At 55.7% G+C, this 19,145-nt stretch overlaps 2 protein-coding genes across 7 annotated transcripts in view; both read left to right on the top strand.

Annotated features, from left to right (window-relative positions):
- Positions 1–12,158, top strand: part of KLC4 (kinesin light chain 4) — a 29,186-nt gene extending 17,028 nt beyond the window's left edge. For 2 of the 5 annotated variants that reach the window (XM_054061610.1, XM_009562268.2), the window contains exons 11-16: positions 2,487–2,554; positions 2,636–2,744; positions 3,462–3,611; positions 10,433–10,557; positions 10,665–10,722; positions 11,149–12,158. In XM_054061610.1, the coding sequence (XP_053917585.1) occupies positions 2,487–2,554; positions 2,636–2,744; positions 3,462–3,611; positions 10,433–10,557; positions 10,665–10,722; positions 11,149–11,238 (600 nt within the window). In that variant the 3' untranslated portion in view covers positions 11,239–12,158. The other 3 variants (XM_054061611.1, XM_054061612.1, XM_054061614.1) reach the window with 3 other exon arrangements.
- A 116-nt stretch (positions 12,159–12,274) lies between these two features.
- On the top strand, positions 12,275–18,234 carry LOC104060472 (heme-binding protein 1). 2 transcript variants are annotated; one of them, XM_009562270.2, is made up of 5 exons: positions 12,275–12,475; positions 13,663–13,748; positions 16,572–16,713; positions 16,856–17,039; positions 17,197–18,234. In XM_009562270.2, exons 1-5 carry the CDS (start codon positions 12,313–12,315, stop codon positions 17,369–17,371), a joined length of 750 nt encoding a protein of 249 aa, XP_009560565.2. In that variant the 5' UTR covers positions 12,275–12,312; the 3' UTR covers positions 17,372–18,234. The 2 variants fall into 2 exon arrangements, with proteins under 2 accessions (XP_009560565.2, XP_053919938.1); XM_054063963.1 differs by lacking the exon at positions 13,663–13,748 and having other exon boundaries at positions 12,275–12,459.
- The last annotated feature ends 911 nt before the right edge of the window (positions 18,235–19,145 follow it).

The following is a 19,145-nucleotide window of genomic DNA, read 5'->3' on the forward strand; positions in this document are numbered from 1 at the left end:
AGCTCGGTGCTTCTTCTGGGACAGGGGGTTGCTCAGCCTCTCAGCCACAGCTGCAGGCTTTAGTGATTTCTCTAGGGCTCACAGATGATGGAAGATGGTGGATAGTAGAGGGCTGTGCTGCAGGCCCTTGGCACGCTGTTCCAAAAAGCTGCTAGTATCCAGAGCACAACCTGCTTCTGAAGCAGCCCTAAGGCTGCCTGGGGAAAAATGGAGGTCAAGAAGAAACTACTGCTGTCGCCTTGTTTAGGAAATGGAACCAAACCTCTGGAAAAAGATCTCTGCATAGGGCAGGCCCTAGCTGTTCTATCCTAGCTGGCCTCTGAAAGAGGACAGACGTGGGTTGTACTTCTCTTGGGCTAGGCTGAGAGGCAAAGAAGCTGTCGCTCCTGTTGCCCAGGCCCTGCTCTGTGCTCAGCTGATAAATGCAGCACATTCCTGTGTCTACTTTTCCCAAGCCTAAGACCTCACCTGCATTTTAGCAGGTGGTGAAGCAGCAGAATGAGGGGCTGTGTTCTATTCCTCTAGCTGCCGTGTGAGCAAACGCTGTCTCCTTTTCCTTTGCCTTCAGAGCACACCACGTTCCTACTTATCAGTCCTATCCTGTGAGTCCTAAGAGCAGGGTTTAGTAGCTGCCTCACACCAGCATGCTGTGTCTTTGCTTTGAACCACTCTGTGTGGTCCCCAGTGCAGGGCAGTGCTCAGCTCCCCCTTGCACTGCTCCAGTTGCTGCCCCTATGAAGGCTCTGCTGCAAAGAAATTATTCTTGTTGCAGAATCGTCCTGTGCAGGAGAAATGAAGGTTGGAGTAGAGATCAGGCTCCCCTTGCCCGTTCAGGAACAGAGACACTTCTGATGGCATCTTCAGAGAATTAAGGGGTCCAAAGTAAATAGTTGTAGTGTGGAGCTATACTGCAAATAATGCAAGCTTTGCTACGGGGCAAGAGAACGGGCTCGGGGACCTAAAGTTGGAGTGAGATTTGTTTTACAGCCAGAGGCAATGGCTAAGCATCTTTCCCTGTCCCTGGGGCTCCTGTCCCCAGAGCATCTGTGCTCATGCCCCATGGTATGGCACAGTTGGCACAGCCTTCCTGGCGGGGCGGTGGTAACCACAGACCTGCTTGTACTGCTGGCCCAGAGGCTGGGGCTGCTGCACTTTGCTTTGTGCTATGTTCCCACATCTCCTATTAAAAAACATCAAACCCTTCCTGAAGAGCTTCACTTCTTTTTTACCTCGCCCCTTTTTCTCTCTGCTCTCAGTGGCAGCAGGGGAAGGCCAACTTGTGCCAGCTGTAGGGTCTTAGGCACAGCTGGCAGCCCTGACCTGCCGAGGCGCTTTCTGCCCCAGAGGCTTCAACACCTTTCCCCTTGGGTTCAGCCTCTTAGGGCTGTCTCTGTGCAAGCTTCAGATGTGTTTTGAAGTCTCAAGCTGTCTTGTCCTGGGGTCCTGCCCAGCCTGTGCAGGCTCTGATGCAAGGAATCTCCTGGGTGCCTGTGGCTAAGGGAGGCTCTAGCATGTGGGGTAAAGACCTGAGAACTGCTGGGACTGAGTAAGAAAAATGGTCCCTGTGTGGACAGTTTCTTCTGGGCTGGAGTTCTGGACAGAGAGAGACTCCTGCTATGGAGCAGTGTCCCCCTGCACCTACTTGGTGAGAGCAGCCAGGAGCTGAGCTGGGTTGTTGCTGCCCAGCCCATGTGTCCTGTGGGTGCAGAGCCAGGGTCATGGCATCCCCCCAGGTGCTTGCCACACACCAGGTCACATAGCGTGTGGGCAGGCAGCCCTGGTCCTGCAGCAGTGGTGGTTCCTACCTTGCAGGTTTGTGGTCCGTACTGACCCAGGTGAGTGCTGGCTAACAGTTAGTGAGTTGTCTTGACCCTGCACCTTTCTCTTTGAGCATCAAGCTCTGCCCACTCTCCTGTTGCTCTGGCCAGCAGCCTCTTTGTTCCTGCCAGGCAGCTTTGGGATGCAAAGACTGGACATGGAGAAGAGACAGCCAGGCTGAGCTCTTGTGGGGCAGGCCTGACCTTGCGGGAAGAAGGCTTGGCTGTGGTTGGCTTTTTCCTTTGCTAGCCATGGTTGAGGGGTTCAGTGCCCATGCTGCCTGGGGTGTTTTTGTTGGTTGGTGTTTGTTTCTCATCTCCATTTTGCATGCTTAGGGTATGGAGGTGGAGTGTGATGTCCTGCAGAGTTCTGTGAGGATGGGCTGTTTTCACTGCTGCCTGTGGTACCATGGAAGGGGCAAGGAGATGAGATTATGTTCCTTGCTGGGGTGAAGACATCACTTCTACTCATGGCCCAAACCTATTGCACCAAATGGGCTTCCAGCTTTCCCTCCAGGAACCTGCTGGGCTTCATCATCACTTTTGCACATTGTGTTTTCAAAGGATGATCTGGTGTGGGGCCTGACCCTGATACCTAGCGGGAAAACACAGGCCAGAGAATAGCAAGAGGCATGGGGCTAACAGCTCTCCTCTTTCCTCACCCTGTAGAGCAAGCACAGAGACAGTGCTCCCTACGCTGAGTACGGCGGCTGGTACAAGGCCTGCAAGGTTAGCAGGTAAGAGTGGCTTGTGGGTAGCTGTGGGCTCTGGAGGGGGTGGCCTCAGGGCTCCCGCTCACTTTTCAACTGTTACTACAGCCCAACTGTGAACACCACTCTGAGGAACCTGGGCGCCCTGTACCGACGCCAGGGCAAGCTAGAGGCAGCTGAGACTTTGGAGGAGTGCGCAGTTCGCTCTCGGCGGCAGGTAGGGACCTTCCCTGGTAGAGGGGTGCTCGTGGGGCTTGGGGCAGCAAGTCATGGCACAGCATTTGGCTTGGGATGTGGTGAGGAACTCTCCTGGGTCTTGCAGCATCTAATATCCTTTGTTTACGTTCCTTGATGGTTGGGATTGCATTTGTGGAAGGCCACACACACGTGTATAGGTGTGGGGTTACACATGTGTGTGCATGGGGGAAGAAAGAACAGCTTGTGGAGTGCAGAAATACTGCAGCTGGGTAAAGGCAGGTTACTGGGCTTTGTCAGCTGCTGAGGAGATCCGCACTCACTGGGATGTTTTCTTCCTGCTGATTTTTTAGAGTACACCTCATCCTAAAGTTCTCTCAATCTTTAAATAATAAAGCAGGAGTCATAAGAACCTAGCACAAAGACTGAAGGACAGCAGAAACCTTCACACACAAAAATATGAAGACAAAAGGCTGTCAGCTTTGGGGCAGTAATCCCTCGTACCCCAGGGTGGTTTGTGGCTTCCTGGGGACTCACTGAGCTGGGAACCCCGTCAGAAACTGCTAAGTGCAAAATGGCATTTGGGTCTGTTCTTCTTGTGCTGGAGAGCATTGGTTGTGATGGGGCCATGGCCAAGAGAGGGGATGGGATCAAGCGCAGCGATGGCACAGCGGCTTGCTAGAGGAAATGAACACAGAAGGGCAAAACATGGTGCTTCCTTATCCCTTTCTACTTGCAGGGCATTGACCCAATCAACCAAACGAAGGTGGTGGAGATCCTGAAGGAGGGCGATGGCACAGAGAGACGTCGGAGCCTGGGGGGCAGCGTCAAGTACGAGAGTGCCACAGACGGTAGCGAGGAAGTGAGTATGGGCGTGGAATGGAGCGGGGTAAGTACAAGACACCATCAAGAATGGCCTCAGCCGGCTGCCAGAGGGAAGGGACAGCCTGGCTCAGGGCTGTCCCCGTGTGGCCTGTCGTGGCATCCTTGTCTGCCTCCATTCGTTCCCTGCACACTTCCTTCCCCTCTTTCTTGGCATGAGCCAGCCAGCCCACAAAGGTGCGTGTCTGGGCCTGGCTTCTGGTGCACAGGCCAGTTATCCTCAACTGAGGGCTCCTGCTTCCAGGGGGCTGCCAGGCTCTGGCAGTGCCCAGCATGAGCTAGTCCTGGTCTGCCCTTAATCTTAGCCTTGCAACCTTATTAACATCTCTCCTTGCTGCTCCCCTCCTGAGGCCCTGGCTGAGAGCATCAGCCCCGTCTCAGGCCCACGCAGCCTCTGTGAGCAACTCGGCTGTCTGTCCTGCACTGCGCCACAGGCGATGCTGAGCCTGGGGAGGGGGTGTGTGGGTGTGTGTGTATGTGCCTGCTGTGTCTGTGACTGAGTGTGACTGCAGGGCATGGGAATAGTCTGCAGACAGCGTCTTTTCTGTCCCCTTCTCCTGGTTTCGTGCCCTCCATGGGCTCTGGCCAAGCAGAGGTGGTAAAAGGCAGGTCTTTGCAGGATGCCAAGCCGGGCTGACCAGCAGTGGCAAGAGTCTGATGTTAGTTGAGACACAGGCAGGGTGACCTGAGCCTCTCTAGGCTTTTTCTGAGACTAAGGGGCGCTTTGGTCACTAGTGCTGAGTTTGGAAGGAAGGTAGTGGCCCAGGTCTGGGACAGGAGCTCTTTGTCTTCTGCAAGGAGGATGGAGAAGAGGTAGCAAGTGAGCATGGTGCTGGTGGGTGCTTGGCTCGCGGGCTGCTAGAGCTGTTAACACTTACTGTTCCTCCTGCAAACTCTAGTTGAGGGTGTAATGTAGCTGGGTATGCAGGGGTTGTTGCGACCTGGCACAGGGAACACACAGCGCACTGGAATCCTTCTCTCCCCCCTTGTATCTGCTGTCACTAACCCTTCTCCACCTGGCTTGGCTCCATCCCCACCCGCATGAGCTCCCCTCCCATCCTCTTTCCTCTTCCCTGTTGCCATGACAGCCCCTCAACACCCAAGCCTGAAGCCTGCTGGCTCTCTTGATTGTGGATTGTACCCAAGAGGTGGCTGGAGAGGACCTGGGGAGCAGAGCTTTGAGGGGCCCTAACAGCTCTGCCAAATGCAGGGCTGTCCTCTGTCCCAGCTCTGGGCATCAGGAGTGAAGAGTGTCCTAGCCCTAGCAAGGCACCCAGCCTGGGCCTTTGCACTTCCTGTTTAGTAGAGGAGCCAAACCAGCACAGAGAGAAGGCTGCAGGTTTGCATGAGGATCACCTGGTCTCTGTCCTGGCTGGTGTCTCTCTGCAGTTCCTCCTGGCTGCGGTTGGTGTTGGGTGATCACTTTGCATTGGTGATGGTCTAGGAGACCTTCCTGTTGATCCCAGAACTGGTCATCCCAAGGCAAGAAGGCCTTGCCTCCCTTTCCCCCAGCCTGACCCAACTGAGGGGGTTATTTCCTGCTCCTGCGACCCTTCCCTAAGAGGCTTGGCAGGGCTTCCCTGGCCCAGCTGGCTGTAAGTAGAGACTTTGAGGGTTAGCCCAGCACCCTGGGGAATACGGCAACTGCCCCATGATGCTCAGTGCCTGCTGCACATGTAGCCAGACTCCTCTCCCCGGCCAGCAGCCCTGCACTAGGCTGCAGCTCCTCCAGAAAGAAGGCTGAGGCAGCTCCTGCTGCTCCTGCCTGTCACAGCCAGTTGTTCCCTGTGCTGGTCTAGAGGCATGGGGTGTGCTGCCATCCCTTTACTGTCAGCTGCTGCAGGGAGGGCCAGGGGAACCCCCAGGGTGCCACAACCATTATGCCTGGCTGCCAAGGGCAGCTCTGGAGGCACCCCAGGGCCTGGACCAGCTACTTGCTGCCCAGACAATTGGGATGGGAGAGCCAGGGTCTGGGCTATGGGGACAGGGATGGCACCAGCTCAGTGGCCCAAGGTGCGGGAGCTGGGAGCCCTCAGAGCAGGGAGCCCAGGCTGTTGCTCCCTAAGCTAGCTGTCCCTGCCAGCCTGCTTGAGCGCACTGGCAAAGTTGCAAGCCCACTGTTTCAACCTCACAAGGTATCCTCCCCGCCCAGACGTGGCCTGTTGTCTCTGCATGCAGCCTGGGCTCTGCCCCACCAGCTCCCTGGGTGACCTACAACCTCACGGCCTTGTAAATTGTGTCTTTCTCCTCTCTGTGCACTAGGCTTAAATGCCTCCCGAGACTCCCTCTTTCCCCTCCACCGCAATCACCTGGATGTTTGTGTTGTATCTTCCGACTTTTCCTCCACACCATCCCTCCTTCCTCGGCAAGAACTCCACGCCAGTCCCCCAACCCTCCCGGCGCGCGAGGGCACCGCGATGCCTGCAGAGGAGTTCCCGGCCACATGGCCCAGCTCCAGTCCCGTGGCCAGCAAGAGCAGGAAGAATCTGCGAGGAGCTGCCTGCTCCCCCAGGCCAGGGTGACGGGCCACCGTCCCCTTGCATACCCCCAACCCCAGCCTGCCCTTGCACATGCCTGGGGACCAGGCCTGCGAGGAATTGTCTTCACTCCAGGAGTGCCGACTCCACCGTCATTAGACATCCTCAACCCTCCTAGTTTGTTCCCTCCATCTCTGCAGGGGCCAGGATGAAGGCATGAAGATGAGGGGCCTGGTTTGAAACAGAGGGGCCTGGCTTTGGCAGGGCTGTCATGTGCCCAGTTGCTTTCTTCCCTATAGACTTAGCTGATGTTAGTACCCTGTAGCAAACCTACGCTGGCCACCAGTGAGCTGGGCTCTCCCTGCACCACAGGGAAGTCTCTGTCCTGCTATCCTCCTCCCTGCTGAGCTCTGCATCCCAGGGGCAGCATGTGGGTCTCTCTGCAGGGGCGCAGGAATGTGGGGTGGCCCATAGCTACTGTAGATCCAAGTGGAACCATAGAATGATTTAGGTTGGAAGAGACCTTAAAGATCATCCAGTTCCAATCCCCCTGCCATGGGCAGGGACACCTTCCACAGGATCAAGTTGCTCAAAGCCTCATCAGAAGGGGAGAGGGTGACGGCCAAGGTTTGTGCATGGAACAAGGACCTGCCAGGACAAGCAGTTTGGTTGCAACTTCCTGACCTGATCCTGTAGCTGGATTTCTCACCTGATGGTGTTAAGGGGTGAATTGGCTCCCCCTTGCTCCAGGATCTGCAGGTGTTGCTGCTGCAAGAAGCAGAACTAGGGGTGAAGCTGTTTGCTGTTTCTAGAAGGCAGAGGAAGGATAGGAGGAAAGCAGAACTTTTCTGCCCGTCCCCAGGCCATTAGAAGTGGCTGAGATGGGGAATGGGCTGGTTTGGCGCAGAGTGGTTGGGTGAAAAAGGAGGTGCAAAGAAGGATGTGAGGAAAGGATGAGCTGGGGCTTGGGGTGCTCTGAGCATGTGGAAGCAGATGGGATGGCTGGAGGGAGGTTTCCACTAGACAAGAAGGGGACAGGTTGCTCAGGGAGGAGGGCAGGTTTGGAACATGGGACCTGGCTTGCTAGGCGTGGTGCTTGGGGCTGTGACTTGCTGTCCAGCTGTCCCTAGCCAAGAGAGTGGAAAAATTCATAAGCCTCTCACTGCTATGAAGAAGGTGCTGACCCAGGGCTTTGATGGGAATCCAGGCCTGTGCCGGGTCTGCTGCTGCTTATCACTACTGGGAAAGGGAATGTTTCCGAGGGCCAGATCGCCACTGCCTTGAGCCACACACCCTCATCCCACCTCCCATAGGAAGTGAACCTCCGTACCCCTCCTGCCTGGGAAGAAAACTGGGGAGGCTGCAGCCAGCAGGACAGAGCCCAGAGGCCAGCACAGGACCCTCTTCCCTCTCCTTATTTATTTAGCTGGATAGTTTCTTTTATGCTAGTCACCTGGCAGGTTGTGATACTAAATGTGCTTGTGTCTGTCTGGGCCTGGCTTTCCCGTGATGGTGCAGAGGCCTTGGGGCACATGCATGCTGCTCCCATGGGAGCTTGTGCTTGCTAAAAGGAGGTTTGTCCTCAGGACCACAGGGTGCAGAGCCCTTGGCTGAGTGCTCTAGGGCTGCACCCTCCCTGCCTCTCTCTCCCAGCGCTGCTCTGTGCTCCTGGAGAGTGATGGGTCCCCAGTGCAGGGTGCATTCAAGCCTCAGTGCCAGCTGTGCTTTGCCATGTCCTGGACCTGGTGCTGTAACAACCGTACCTCTGATTAAAGGTAGACAGACCCGAACCGCTGCCCTGTGCTTCTTTCCATGCCCTGGGGTGGTGGGTGCAAATGCTGCTGGAGCAGGTGTGGGGTGCTTGGTGTGTGTATGTGCAGGGGAATGTGCTCTCCCCAGGGCACCTCTTCTGGGCTGAGCATTGGAGATGAGGGACCCAGCTCCACTGTGCCTCAACCTAACCTCCAAACTGGGGTTGCTACTAACCTCAGCTCTGTAGCCGTGTGTGGCAGGGCTGTTACGAGGTGTCTGAGCTTGGGCATTCCCCAGCACTCAGAGAAATACCCCACTGTATCCCCCAGTGCCATCCTCCATGTGTTGCCAAATCCCTCACAAGTCCTCTGTCTCCGTGCAGCAGGCAGGGTGGGAGCACACAGTGGAGCGTGGCTCATTGGTGGAGCTGCTGCTTTTTCTCTTGGTGCTCTCATCCTGGTGGGTGCAATGGAATGGGGGCTCTGCGGTAAACCAAGCCCCATGCATTTTTCTGGGTTAAAAATAACCCTGCAGAAGGGGAGTGGGGAGAAAAGGGAGGCTATTTTTAACCCAGCATGTAGCACCATTCGGTTCTGGTGTTGCTGCATCACTGCTGTTGGGGAAATATGGCTTTATCCTGCAGCCCTAACTGCAGAGCATACTTCCTTGTTGGATCCTGCTGCCCTTCAACCACAGTCCTGCTCCCCTCTGTTCCCTTCTCCACCCCTGGCTTGTGTGCCCTGGCAATAGGAACAGTGCCTGGCATGGCAGTACCCTGCAGGGAGGGTAGTCAGCCAGTGCAAGTCTTTTGGGGGGGGCCAAAAGACACCCCCACACACACCATCACCCCGTCTTTGTGACTGCCCCATTTTGATGGCCAGCCCTTCCAAAACTTGTCCAGGATGCCTGGTGCAGGAGTTGGAATTGTTTACTTTGCTGATACTTTTGGTGCTTTCTGCATTCCTGGTGAGTGGGTCCCTTCCAGCAACAGCACATGACTCCCAGTTTGGAAACCCTTCATCCTGATGAGAAAGTTAGGAGGTTCAATCTATTTGGCTTATCCAAGAAGGGATGAGGTGAATACCAGGAGAAAGGTTTGCTGGTAGGAAAAGTCCTGTTCAGCTGTTGGAGAGGGTTCTAGGGCTGGACAAATGGAGCAGGGCAGTGTTGGAAAAGCCTTCTCCCAGGGCCACAAGCCATAAGGATCAACACAGAATTGACTGGCCTGAGGCAGAAACCCTGCTTATCTACAGAGCTGCATGGGCAATCCTGTGGCGATCACTGCTGCCACCCTGGGCCATAGGGCATTTTGGTCATTTGGAGTGGTACAAAGGGGGTCTCATACATGATTTTAAGGAACAAAGGACTTTTGAGGTCACCTTATCTCCATTTCTTCTGCCCGGGTGTGCCAGGGGCCACTGGGATCAAAAGTAGGGAGGACTGCTGTTACCAGGCCATCAGAGCAAAAGTAACTCCGCATCAGCAGTGGTGCCTCAACCTCATGTAATGAACATGTCGGGCTATAGGGGAAGAGCGTGGTGCCACAATGGCACAGCGGCATGGCGTGGTGTCGTGCTGGCAGCCTGTACCTTGTATGCACATGGAGCTAAACACAGGAGATGGGCTAGAGCCTGCCAAGGGCTGAAAGTGCCTTTGGGTACTGGGCACTTTGGGGCACACGTGGGAGGAAACAGCCTGGGGAACAAAATTTAGGGCTGGTTTTGGTCTTTGGAAAAGCAGGCAGCTGTAAAGAAGCCCCTGCCAAGTGCCACCCTGGGACAGGTAGCCGGGCCAGGCACAGCGAAAGGTGCGGGGCCAAGAACAGCAGTGCCTGCTTGGCAACGCAGTGTTGGTGCAGCCAGATGAATGCATCCCAGATGGAGCTGCCTTAATTGCTCAGCAAGCTCAAAGCTAATCATCTTGGGGCACTAGAGGTGGGACAAGGCTGTGTGTATATGAGGACTGCTGTTGTCTGACATGAGTGAGCCTGCAAGCCTGACGCGTGGGACCAGGATGTGCATCAGGATGAATGCTGGATGGAGAGGAGGAATAGCAATGGCATGGTGAGGAAGAGCAATGGGAGGGGGAAGATTGTCTCCAGCCAGCAGCAAATGAGGAGGGAGTCCTTGAAATTTATGTCCCAGCAGCATGTCCTACAAATGTACAAAATGTACTCCAAGCTTGGGGGTCCCATCACGGGCCACTGGGACCATATTGGTTGCTGCTGCCTGCACTGTTGCAGGCAATGGAGCTGTGCTGTGTTCTATCAGGACTGTGGGGATGCCAGTGCCATTTCTGCTGGTGGCCTGGTGCAGGTCAGCAGCCCTGCTTGGTGTTGAGCTTGCAGCGGGCAGAAGGGAGGATTGGTTAGGATGAGCCAGGCCATGGTGGTGGGCACCCCTAGCTCCATGGTCTTCATGTCCTGTGAAGAACCAGGGTGTGGAGGAGCCATGTAGTGAGCAGCAAGCCTGTTCTGAGCCAGTGTGAGAGGGCAAAGAGTGTTTGGAGCCAAGCCCAGTTCCTGGCCATTCATCTGCAGCATGCCAGAGCCCGATCGGTGCCACTCAGCCATCACCCCGGCTTGTATCTCTGTGTCCAGGATGGCAGTGGCACCCTCCAGCGCAGCAGCTCCCTGGGGAAAATCCGGGAAGTGATACGGAGGAGCAGTGAGATGTTGGTCAAGAAACTGCAGGGCAATGGTCCCCTGGAGCCCAGGAACACCAGGTAGGGACCAGGACTGGTGCCGGTTGGATTGGTGCCCTGGCACCTTAGGGGTCAGGGTGTGGCCAGGCGCAACAAGGTCACATTTGCTCTCCTTTGATTTCTTGTAGCATGAAACGAGCTGCGTCATTAAATTACCTGCACAAGTCTAGTGATGCTTCGTTTGAGGTAAGCAATGGGCACATGGCGGGGCTGGTACAGGAATGGGTGCTGGGGTAGGGGCTTCGTGGCCACAGGGCCCATGGCCAGTGGCACAGGTGGTGCCCAAGACCCCACTGGAAGTGCTCATCCATGTGTGTGTCCTCTGCTGGTGTGCGGGGCAGGAGTTACTCTGCCTCCCCAGGGAGTGGATTGGTGCCTGCGTTGCAGCCACTCTTCTCTGAAACCGAAGGTGTTGCCTCCAAGTCACCACTTCCCTGCTTGCTGAGTCCAGAAAGCCCTCTGGCCATGGAATGGGAGCAGGCTGAGCACCTAACGTGGCTGATAGCAGCACTGGGGGAGTCCGGGCTTGCAAGGCAAGGGGTGCAGGGGGTGGGCTGGCTGCTTTGAGTGTGGGTGTGGATTGCAGGTACTCACAGATGATGCATTTTCCAGGGCACCCAAGGCCTCCGTGCAGAGACTAGAGGCCTCAGCGCCAGCAGCATGGACCTGTCCTCCCACAGCTCCCTGCTCTCCTCCAACTGACCCACCTGCAGGTGTCCCCTGCCTCTGGCCCCCCATCAGCGGGGGCGCCACAGCTTTGCGCTGCACCGGGCACAGCACCCGGCACGTCCCCACCTCAACCGCTCTGTTTCTCCCCATCACTTTCTGTCTGCCCATCCAGGCCGGGATCCCAGGAGGCCACTCGCTAGTTTGGGAATTGCAGTCCTGGATCCTGGGAGATCCCTTGCTAGTTGGGGAATCGCAGTCCTGGGAGGCCCCTTGCTAGTTTAGGAATTGCAGTCCTGGGAGACCCCTTGCTAGTTTGAGAATCGCAGTCCTGGATGCCCCTCACTAGTTTGGGAATCAGTTTGGGCATGGTGGTCCCAGAAAGCCCCTTGCTAGTTTGGGAATTGCAATCCTGGGGAGGCCCCTCAGTAGTTTGGGAATTGCAGTCCTGGGGTCACGGGAGGCCCCTGGCTAGTTTGGGAATCAGTTTGGGCATGGCAGTCCTAGGAATCCCCTCGCTAGTTTGGGAATTGCAATCCGGGGGAGGAAGGGGGAGGGGGGAGGGGGTCTGTAGTTCGGGAATTGCAGTCCTGGGGTCACAGGATGCTCCTTGCTAGTTTGGGAATCAGTTTGGGAATCACAAACCTGGGAATCGCAGCCCTGAGATGCCCCTCACTAGGTTGGGAATTGCAGTCCTGGGATGTCCCTCGCTAGTCTGGAATCGGTTTGGGCACGGCAACCCCAGGAAGCCCCTCGCTAGCCCTGGGGCCCCGGGAGGCCCCTCGCTCGCTCGGGAATCGCATGCTCCCCTCCTCCCGGCTGGAGCCGCCATCCCGGCAGGAACTGCAGCCCCGGCGCGGGGAGCGGGGGCCGCGCGGGGTTCACCGCGGGCTGGGCCATCGCTGTACTTTATTTTATTAAATAAAAACCCGCCCCTGGAAGCCACGGCGGCTCGGGCAGAGGGGGCAGAGGGGGCGGGGGGGGAAACGGGGGGGACACGGCGGCGCCACGTGGGGCCGGGGGCGGGGACGCCGCGTGGGGCGGGGCCGGGGTCGGTGACGGCGTCGGTGATGCCACTCGGGGCGGTGTCCGCCTGGGTTCCGGGAGGAGATGTCGCGCATCACGCTGGAGGACCTGGATCCGTTGGGAGAGGAGGCGGCAGCCGGCGGGGAGGAGGAGGAGGAGGAGGGGGAAGAGGAGGAGGAAGAGCGGAGCCGGCTGTTCGCCCACTGGGAAGCCGTAGCCAGCACGCACCGGGTGAGCCTGCCCCGAGGTGAGAGCTGGGGACACGGCGAGGGGGCATTGCCGAGGCCGGCAGCTCCCTGCGAGACAGCTTGGGACCCTCAGCTCCCTGCAAGCCAGCTTCGGGACCAGCAGCTCCCTACGAGCCGTCTTCGGGACCAATAGGACCCTATGAGCCAGCTTCAGGACTGGCAGTGCCCTATGTCCTGGCTTCAGGATCCTCAGCTCCCTATGAGCTGGCTTCGGGACCAGTAGGTCCCTATGAGCCGGCTTCAAGACCCTCTGCTCCGTACAAGCCAGCTTTGGGACCACTGGGTCCCTATGAGCTGTCTTCGGGACCAGCAGCACCCTACGAGCTGGCTTCAGGACCCTCATGTCCCTATGAGCCAGCTTCAGGACCTTCAGCTCCGTACATGCCAGCTTTAGGACCAGTAGGTCCTTACGAGACAGCTTTGGGACTACTAGGTCCCTATAAGCTGGCTTCAGGACCCTCAACTCCCTACAAGCTGTCTTTGAGACCAGCAGCACCCTACAAGCCAGCTTTGGACCCTCAGCTCCCTGCAAGCCAGCTTTGGGACTAGTAGGGCCCTATGAGCTGGCTTCAGGACCCTCAGCTCCCTACGAGCTGGCTTCAGGACCAGCAGCACCCTGTGAGCTGGCTTTGGGACCCTAAGCTCCCTATGAGCCAGCTTCAGGACTAGTAGGTCCATATGAGCCACCTTTGGGACGGGTAGCACACTACGAGCCAGCTTCAGGACCCTCGGCTCCCTACGAGCTGGCTTCAGGACCACCAGCACCCTGCGAAATGGCTTCAGGACCCTCAGCTTCATACAAGCCAGCTTTGGGACCACTAGGTCCCTATGAGCTGTCTTCAGGACCAGCAGTACCCTACGAGGCAGCTTTGGACCCTCAGCTCCCTTCCAGCCAGCTTCGGGATGAGCAGTGACCTACGAGCTGGCTTCAGGACCCTCAGATCCCTATGAGCTGGCTTCGGGACCAGTAGGTCCCTATGACCAGCTTCAGGACCCTCAGCTCCATACAAGCCGGCTTTGGGACCAGTAGGTCCCTACAAGCCGGCTTCAGGACTGGCAGTGCCCTATGAGCTGGCTTTGGGACCAGCAGCACTGTACTGGAGTTGGCATACCTGGTCCACAGCAGGATTCCTGCTCTCCAGCCCTAGACAAGCCTCTCCTTCCTCTCCTGTGCTTTTTGTTGCAGACATGGCAGGTCCTATTGTCCAGATGACCCGGCACAGCCAGGCTCGTGAGCCTGTGCCTTACGTTACCCTCGCACAGCACGAGAAGGTGAGCGCTGCTTTGCTCTGCGCACCCAGCGTTCCTGCCCGCTGCCTGCCCACGGGGAGGCTGCTGCGAGTGCTGCTGCCAGCCTGCAGAACAGAAGAGCTTCTTCCTTGCAGGGAAGGTGGCCACATCTTGGCTTGCATACATCACCCTTATAGACGTTTCTGCAGAAACATTGCAGCCAGGTTGGCAACTCTGGATTGGTGCAACATTCTCTCTGGCCTCAGCTTGCTCTAGGGAAGGTTTTTGGATAGTAGGAAAAATCTCTTTATCGGAAGAGTGGTGAAGCATTGGAACAGGTTGCCCAGGGAAGTGATGGAGTCTCCAATTCTGGAGGTGTTCAAAAAGCATGTAGACGTGGCACCTCATGATATGGTTTAGTAGGCACGGTGGTGTTGTGCTCACCATTGGGCTCGGTGATCTTAGAGGTCTTTCCCAACTTTAATAATTCTATGATTCCTGCATCTTCTGTGTTGAGGACTGGATGATCATAGAGGTCTTTTCCAACCTTGATGATTCTATGGTTCCTACATCTCCTTCTGTGTTGAGTATTGGCAATGCTCAACTTCCCAGCCTTTATTTTAAAATCGGACTGATCTTGCTGCTTTCTCTAGCCTCCTGGCTTCCAGCTGCCTCCTAATAACAACCTATTTTCTACTAGGGTAGGCACATCAAAGAGAGTGAATTTTCTGTTTGGAGTCTGCTCTCCGCCTTGCTCAAAGCACCTTGGGTTGGTGGGTTTGTGTTTGCGTTTGTCCTAGTTATGTGGTTGAGAAGGATATTTCCATGAGAAACACAGGGCCTGTGACCCTAGCTGTCGTACCAGAGCATGTGTTGTGGTTTGTCACAGCTCTCGACCCAAACATGGTAGTTTCTGCTTGAAGGTCTCCTGTTCTCGCTGGGCAAGTTGCACTCATCCTCTTATCTCTCACATAACAGGTTTGAGAAGTCACTGTGAAGAAGCACCCATCAGAGTGATTCCTGTATCTCTGCAGGCTTGGTTGGGCTTGCTACCAAGAAGACATCTGTCAATTGTCCTCTGTATGAGGAGAGCTTAAGCAGTTTCTTCTGGGCTGATGCCCAGCACTCCTGCCTGTAAAACACGTCTGAGCATGTAGGTTGTAGGGCTCTGAACTGAGGCTTCACCACTCCCTCTGGTCTTCTGGGTCCCAGGGACTTAGTCTGGGCTCTTTTCTGCCTGTGCCAGTCCCAGGCAGGAATGGGGCCCCAAGACTTTGTGGGGCATGAAAATCTTTTGTTGCTATTGGCATTCTCTCCTTGCCTGAGGAAGACTCTTGGAGTTTGACCCTGAGGCTGAGTGAGGAGGTAGGAGCCCTTTTCTGGCGTTAGTGCTGAGTGGACTCTCAAACTGGGGCCCTTCTGGAGACATTTCCCAGACTTGGGCAAGTTGGTAGTATTTGGTCGTTCCTTCTGAGCTGTCAGTGCTACAAGCCCTCATCCTCTTGGAGGGAGATGAATTCTTATGCCACCTATGGAGCCTTGCTCTGGTAGTACTCAGTCAAATTCCTCAGCTCATATGGCAGGAACCTGCTGCCACCGCGTATGTGTGAAACATCTTCACTCTTTCTCTTGGTCAAGTCTCATCTTCTAGAGTGGTGGTGCTTAATGGAACTGTTGGGCTGCAGAAGGACCAGACATGAGGGTTGCAAATAGTCTAGAGGGGCTGGTGGTTTCCTTGCTTGGGAAATGCTCTTGCTCTGCTTTGATTGGTAGGACAATAGCGGGCATGGCCTGCAGTGTTTTGGGGTGCTCTTCTTCCTGGCATGCCACTGAGGCACATAAGCAAGCCCAGATGCCTTCCTTCTGCCTTTGGTTTGGCTTTCTGAGTAGAGACCTGCTTTGGGTGGCTGTGCTCAGTGTTGAAGCTGGTCACAACTTCCTGGCTTACTCACTGCCAGCGGAACTGTGGAGCACAGAAGTCTGGAATGGTGCCTTGAGCTGTGTGGAATGAGGTTGTCTGATGACTGCTTTAATCTGGCTGAAGAACAAGCTGATAGGAGGAAGAAGGTGCTGGCTACAACTTCCCAGCTCCTCTTTATGCAGTACCTATGATTATAACCATGCCATGAGTTGAGCTATGAGCAGATCCAGATACAATATTCCCCCTTCTGCGTTGGATTTGTCCAGAAGACTGGGCACCTGTGCCGGAAATAGAGATTCTGACCCATCCCACAAAGCTGTCCCTTCTGCACCACCTGGGTTCATGTTTCTTCTTCCACCTGTCCCTTCTTGGTGTGGAAGAAGAATCTGAGAGGAGTTCTTTTCCAGCCTTCATGGCTCTTCTGGGTGGTAGAGCTCTTTTGCCAGACTTTCCCTTCTCCTGGGTAGGAGTTTTTATGCTTGCCATCCTTTGTGCATGCAGGACTCTAGGGAAAAGGCACTGCATCTGAGAATCACATCAGCCTTGCTGGAGGCCTTTGAGTGCCTGGAATCAGGAACACCCTTTTGAGTAGGCAGGACAGCAACTGGAGATGCACACAAAATCCTGTGTTCCCTGCTGAGGATGTGCCACATCCTTGTGCATGCCAGGAGCCTCCAAACCTCCCTGTCCCCCTGCCTCTGCTTTTCCTTTCACTGACTTTTGCCTGATGCTGTTAAGTGTCTTTGTCTCAGGTGCGTGTGCTGCCAGTTCCCCTTGCCTTCTCCAGCCTCCCCTGCCCATCACTGACCTAGCCAGAGGGTCTCATTTTGGCATGGTCCTGTCTCCCTACTTCCTGCCTGTAGGTGGTGGGTTTGCTGCCCAAGTGCTGCAGTATTTTCAGCGTGCTTAACACTGACTTGGCTTGTCTTTGTGGCCTGTTTCAGTGCGAGGAAGCAGCCTACGAGGAGCGACAGTACCCATCTGGAAAGTGGGCATGTGTCACCAAGGGGGAGCCCATGTATGAGCAGAGCATCTCCATGAGCTTCATGAAGCTCATGCGCTACATCTGCAAGGAGAACTCTGTAGGTGTGTGCAGGCAGGGGCTGGAGGGGGCTGGCAGGCTGCACAGAGGGAGGGCCCTGCCGGTGTTCACCTGGAGCCGGGAGGAGGGCTGCCACCACTGACCCAGCTGTCTCACTGAGCCTATTGCCTTCCTACCTCCTTCCAGGTTGCTATCTGGGCATGACAGTCCCGGTGCTCAATGAAATCCACCTGACCAAGGAGGGGACCAAGCTGGAGCGTGAGGTTGTAACTGCCTATTATCTCCCACGAGTGTTCCAGCAAAACCCCCCTGTTCCCACGGACCCTGAAATCCACATCACTGAGAGGGCACCGCTCCGGGTTATAACCAGGTGACCCCAGAACCAGAGGTGTTTTCTCAGCTTAGCAGGGGTGTATGAACTCCCCACACAACTGCTGTGGTTCTTTGGGCAAAGGGAGGGGAGGCCTGGCTATGGGAAGGGGGAATGTGAAGAGGGAATGTTGCTTACATTGCACCCTTTGTTGCAGGGTTTTCTATGGGATGACCACTGAGGAGACAATTCTGCGAGAGATCAGTCTCTTCTGGAAGCTCTTGGGGTCCACAGACACTGTGCTCCGGGAAACCTACATCATTGCTTCTTATGAAAACCCCAGCATCCCTCAGCGCCGCAATGAGGTCTGGTTCATCTGCCGAGCAGAGTAAGTCTTCTTGGTGACCTGCAAATTGGCTTGCGACTGGACCTGGTGTAGATGGCAGTTCTGACCCAAAGGAGACAAATGCACATCCTGACCCACTGTTCGCCCACAAAACAACAGAGCGGGAGACTACGGGGTGGGTTTTCACTCTACCCTGCAAGGGCACAGCCAGGAGAAAACCTGCTTGGGCTGCACTTTATCTATGTCCACAGTGGCCAGCTGGTGCTGGAGCTGGCACCAGGAGAGCCTCTGCAGCAGGCTGCTGGTGGGAAACACTTGGTGGGGGCTCATGTAAGGCAGTACGTGGGCTTGTGCAATGTGCTAGCCTGACCTGGGCTTCTCTCAGCTCTGACGTGGGCTGGCAGAGCTGTGCCAGGTATGCTAGTGGGGCTTGTGGTTGGCAAAGTCACAGGCTGATGATGTCTCAGAAGGCAAGTGACTGTTTACGAGGTGTGGCTCTGGCCTGCTTCCTCTGAAAATGGATGCTGGTCCTGAACAGAGCCACTGAAATGCTGCTACAGGGAAAGTGACGTTCGAAGGGGGAAAGGGCTCGCCACAAGCGAGATGTGGATCATGAATGTTTCCTGCTGGGGTGGCTCTCTTTGGACTCTTGGATGCCTCCCTGGCTGTCAATCACCATCCCACAGCCAGGACTGGGGTGCAGGCAGCCTTTGTCCATCCTTGCTGTTGCAGACCTGCTGCAAGCTGAGAGGGACAGGTCTGACAGCAGCAGCAGCGGCACCGCTGTGAGTTGTGTTGTGCATTGATCAGTGAGTTTCACATCCACAAATACCCTCACGCTTTCCTGGGGGAAGCTGGCACTGCCAACAGTCAATAAACACAGATCAAACCACTGCAGTTCCAGATCACTGATGGTGGGGATTGGGGGTTCCCAACTTGGCTTGGGAAGAGCCTTGCTCTTTCCCTCCTCAAGATGCTCCAGGCTGCAAGGCTGTGGCTGGTTAGAAGGACTCTAATGTTTGTCCAGGTTACCGCCTTGTGTTCAGCCAGGCACAGCCTCTGCTTTGGTGCACACACTGCTTACATTGCTGCTACAAACAACTGTGGCCAATTCCCCTGCAGGTAAGGTGGATTTCTGTTGGATGGGGTCTCCTCTAGCCTCATTTTTCCCCTGTGAAAAAAGTTGGCTCCTTTGATTGTACAGCACATGGGCACCACGTCTCGGGGACTGAAAATTCATGCTGGTTGGCTGCAGGAATCATCATAGGATGGTTTGAGTTGGAAGGGACCTTAAAGAGTGTTCAGTTCCGACCACCCTGCCATGGGCAGGGACACCTTCCACTCTGTCAGGTTGCTCAAAGCCTCATCCAGCCTGGCCTTGAACACCTCCAGGGCTGAGGCAGCCATGACTCCTCTGGGCAACCTGGGCCAGTGCCTCACCGCCCTGAAAGTGAATAATTTCTTCCTAAGATCTCATCTATATCTCCACTCTTTCAGCTTAAAACTGTTCCCCTTTGTCTTATCCCTGCACTCCCTGATAAAGAGCCCCTCCCCAGCTTTCCTGTAGCCACCTTTCAGTACTGCAAGGCTGCTCTAAGGTCTCCCCTGAGTCTTCTGTTCTCAAGGATCAACAAGCCCAACTCTCTCAATCTGCCCTCGGATGGGAGGTGCTCCAGCCCTTGGATCATCTTTGTGGCCTCCCCTGGACTCGCTCTAACAGATCCATGCCCTTCCTGTGCTGAGGACTCCAGAACTGAAAGCAGAACTCCAGATGTCTCACAAGAGCGAAGTAGAGGCTTGCCCTCCTGGCATGTGGCTGT

Source organism: Cuculus canorus, chromosome 3 (assembly GCF_017976375.1).
Source record: "Cuculus canorus isolate bCucCan1 chromosome 3, bCucCan1.pri, whole genome shotgun sequence".
In the NCBI taxonomy this organism is placed as follows: domain Eukaryota; kingdom Metazoa; phylum Chordata; class Aves; order Cuculiformes; family Cuculidae; genus Cuculus; species Cuculus canorus.

Excerpts from the sequence above, each read along its gene's own strand:
- LOC104060472 (XM_009562270.2), top strand. The coding sequence starts at position 12,313 with ATGTCGCGCATCACGCTGGAGGACCTGGATCCGTTGGGAGAGGAGGCG. Across the intron at positions 12,476-13,662 it reads CCGGGTGAGCCTGCCCCGAG|ACATGGCAGGTCCTATTGTC; the intron begins GTGAGAGCTGGG and ends TTTTTGTTGCAG. Across the intron at positions 17,040-17,196 it reads CCGCTCCGGGTTATAACCAG|GGTTTTCTATGGGATGACCA; the intron begins GTGACCCCAGAA and ends CCTTTGTTGCAG.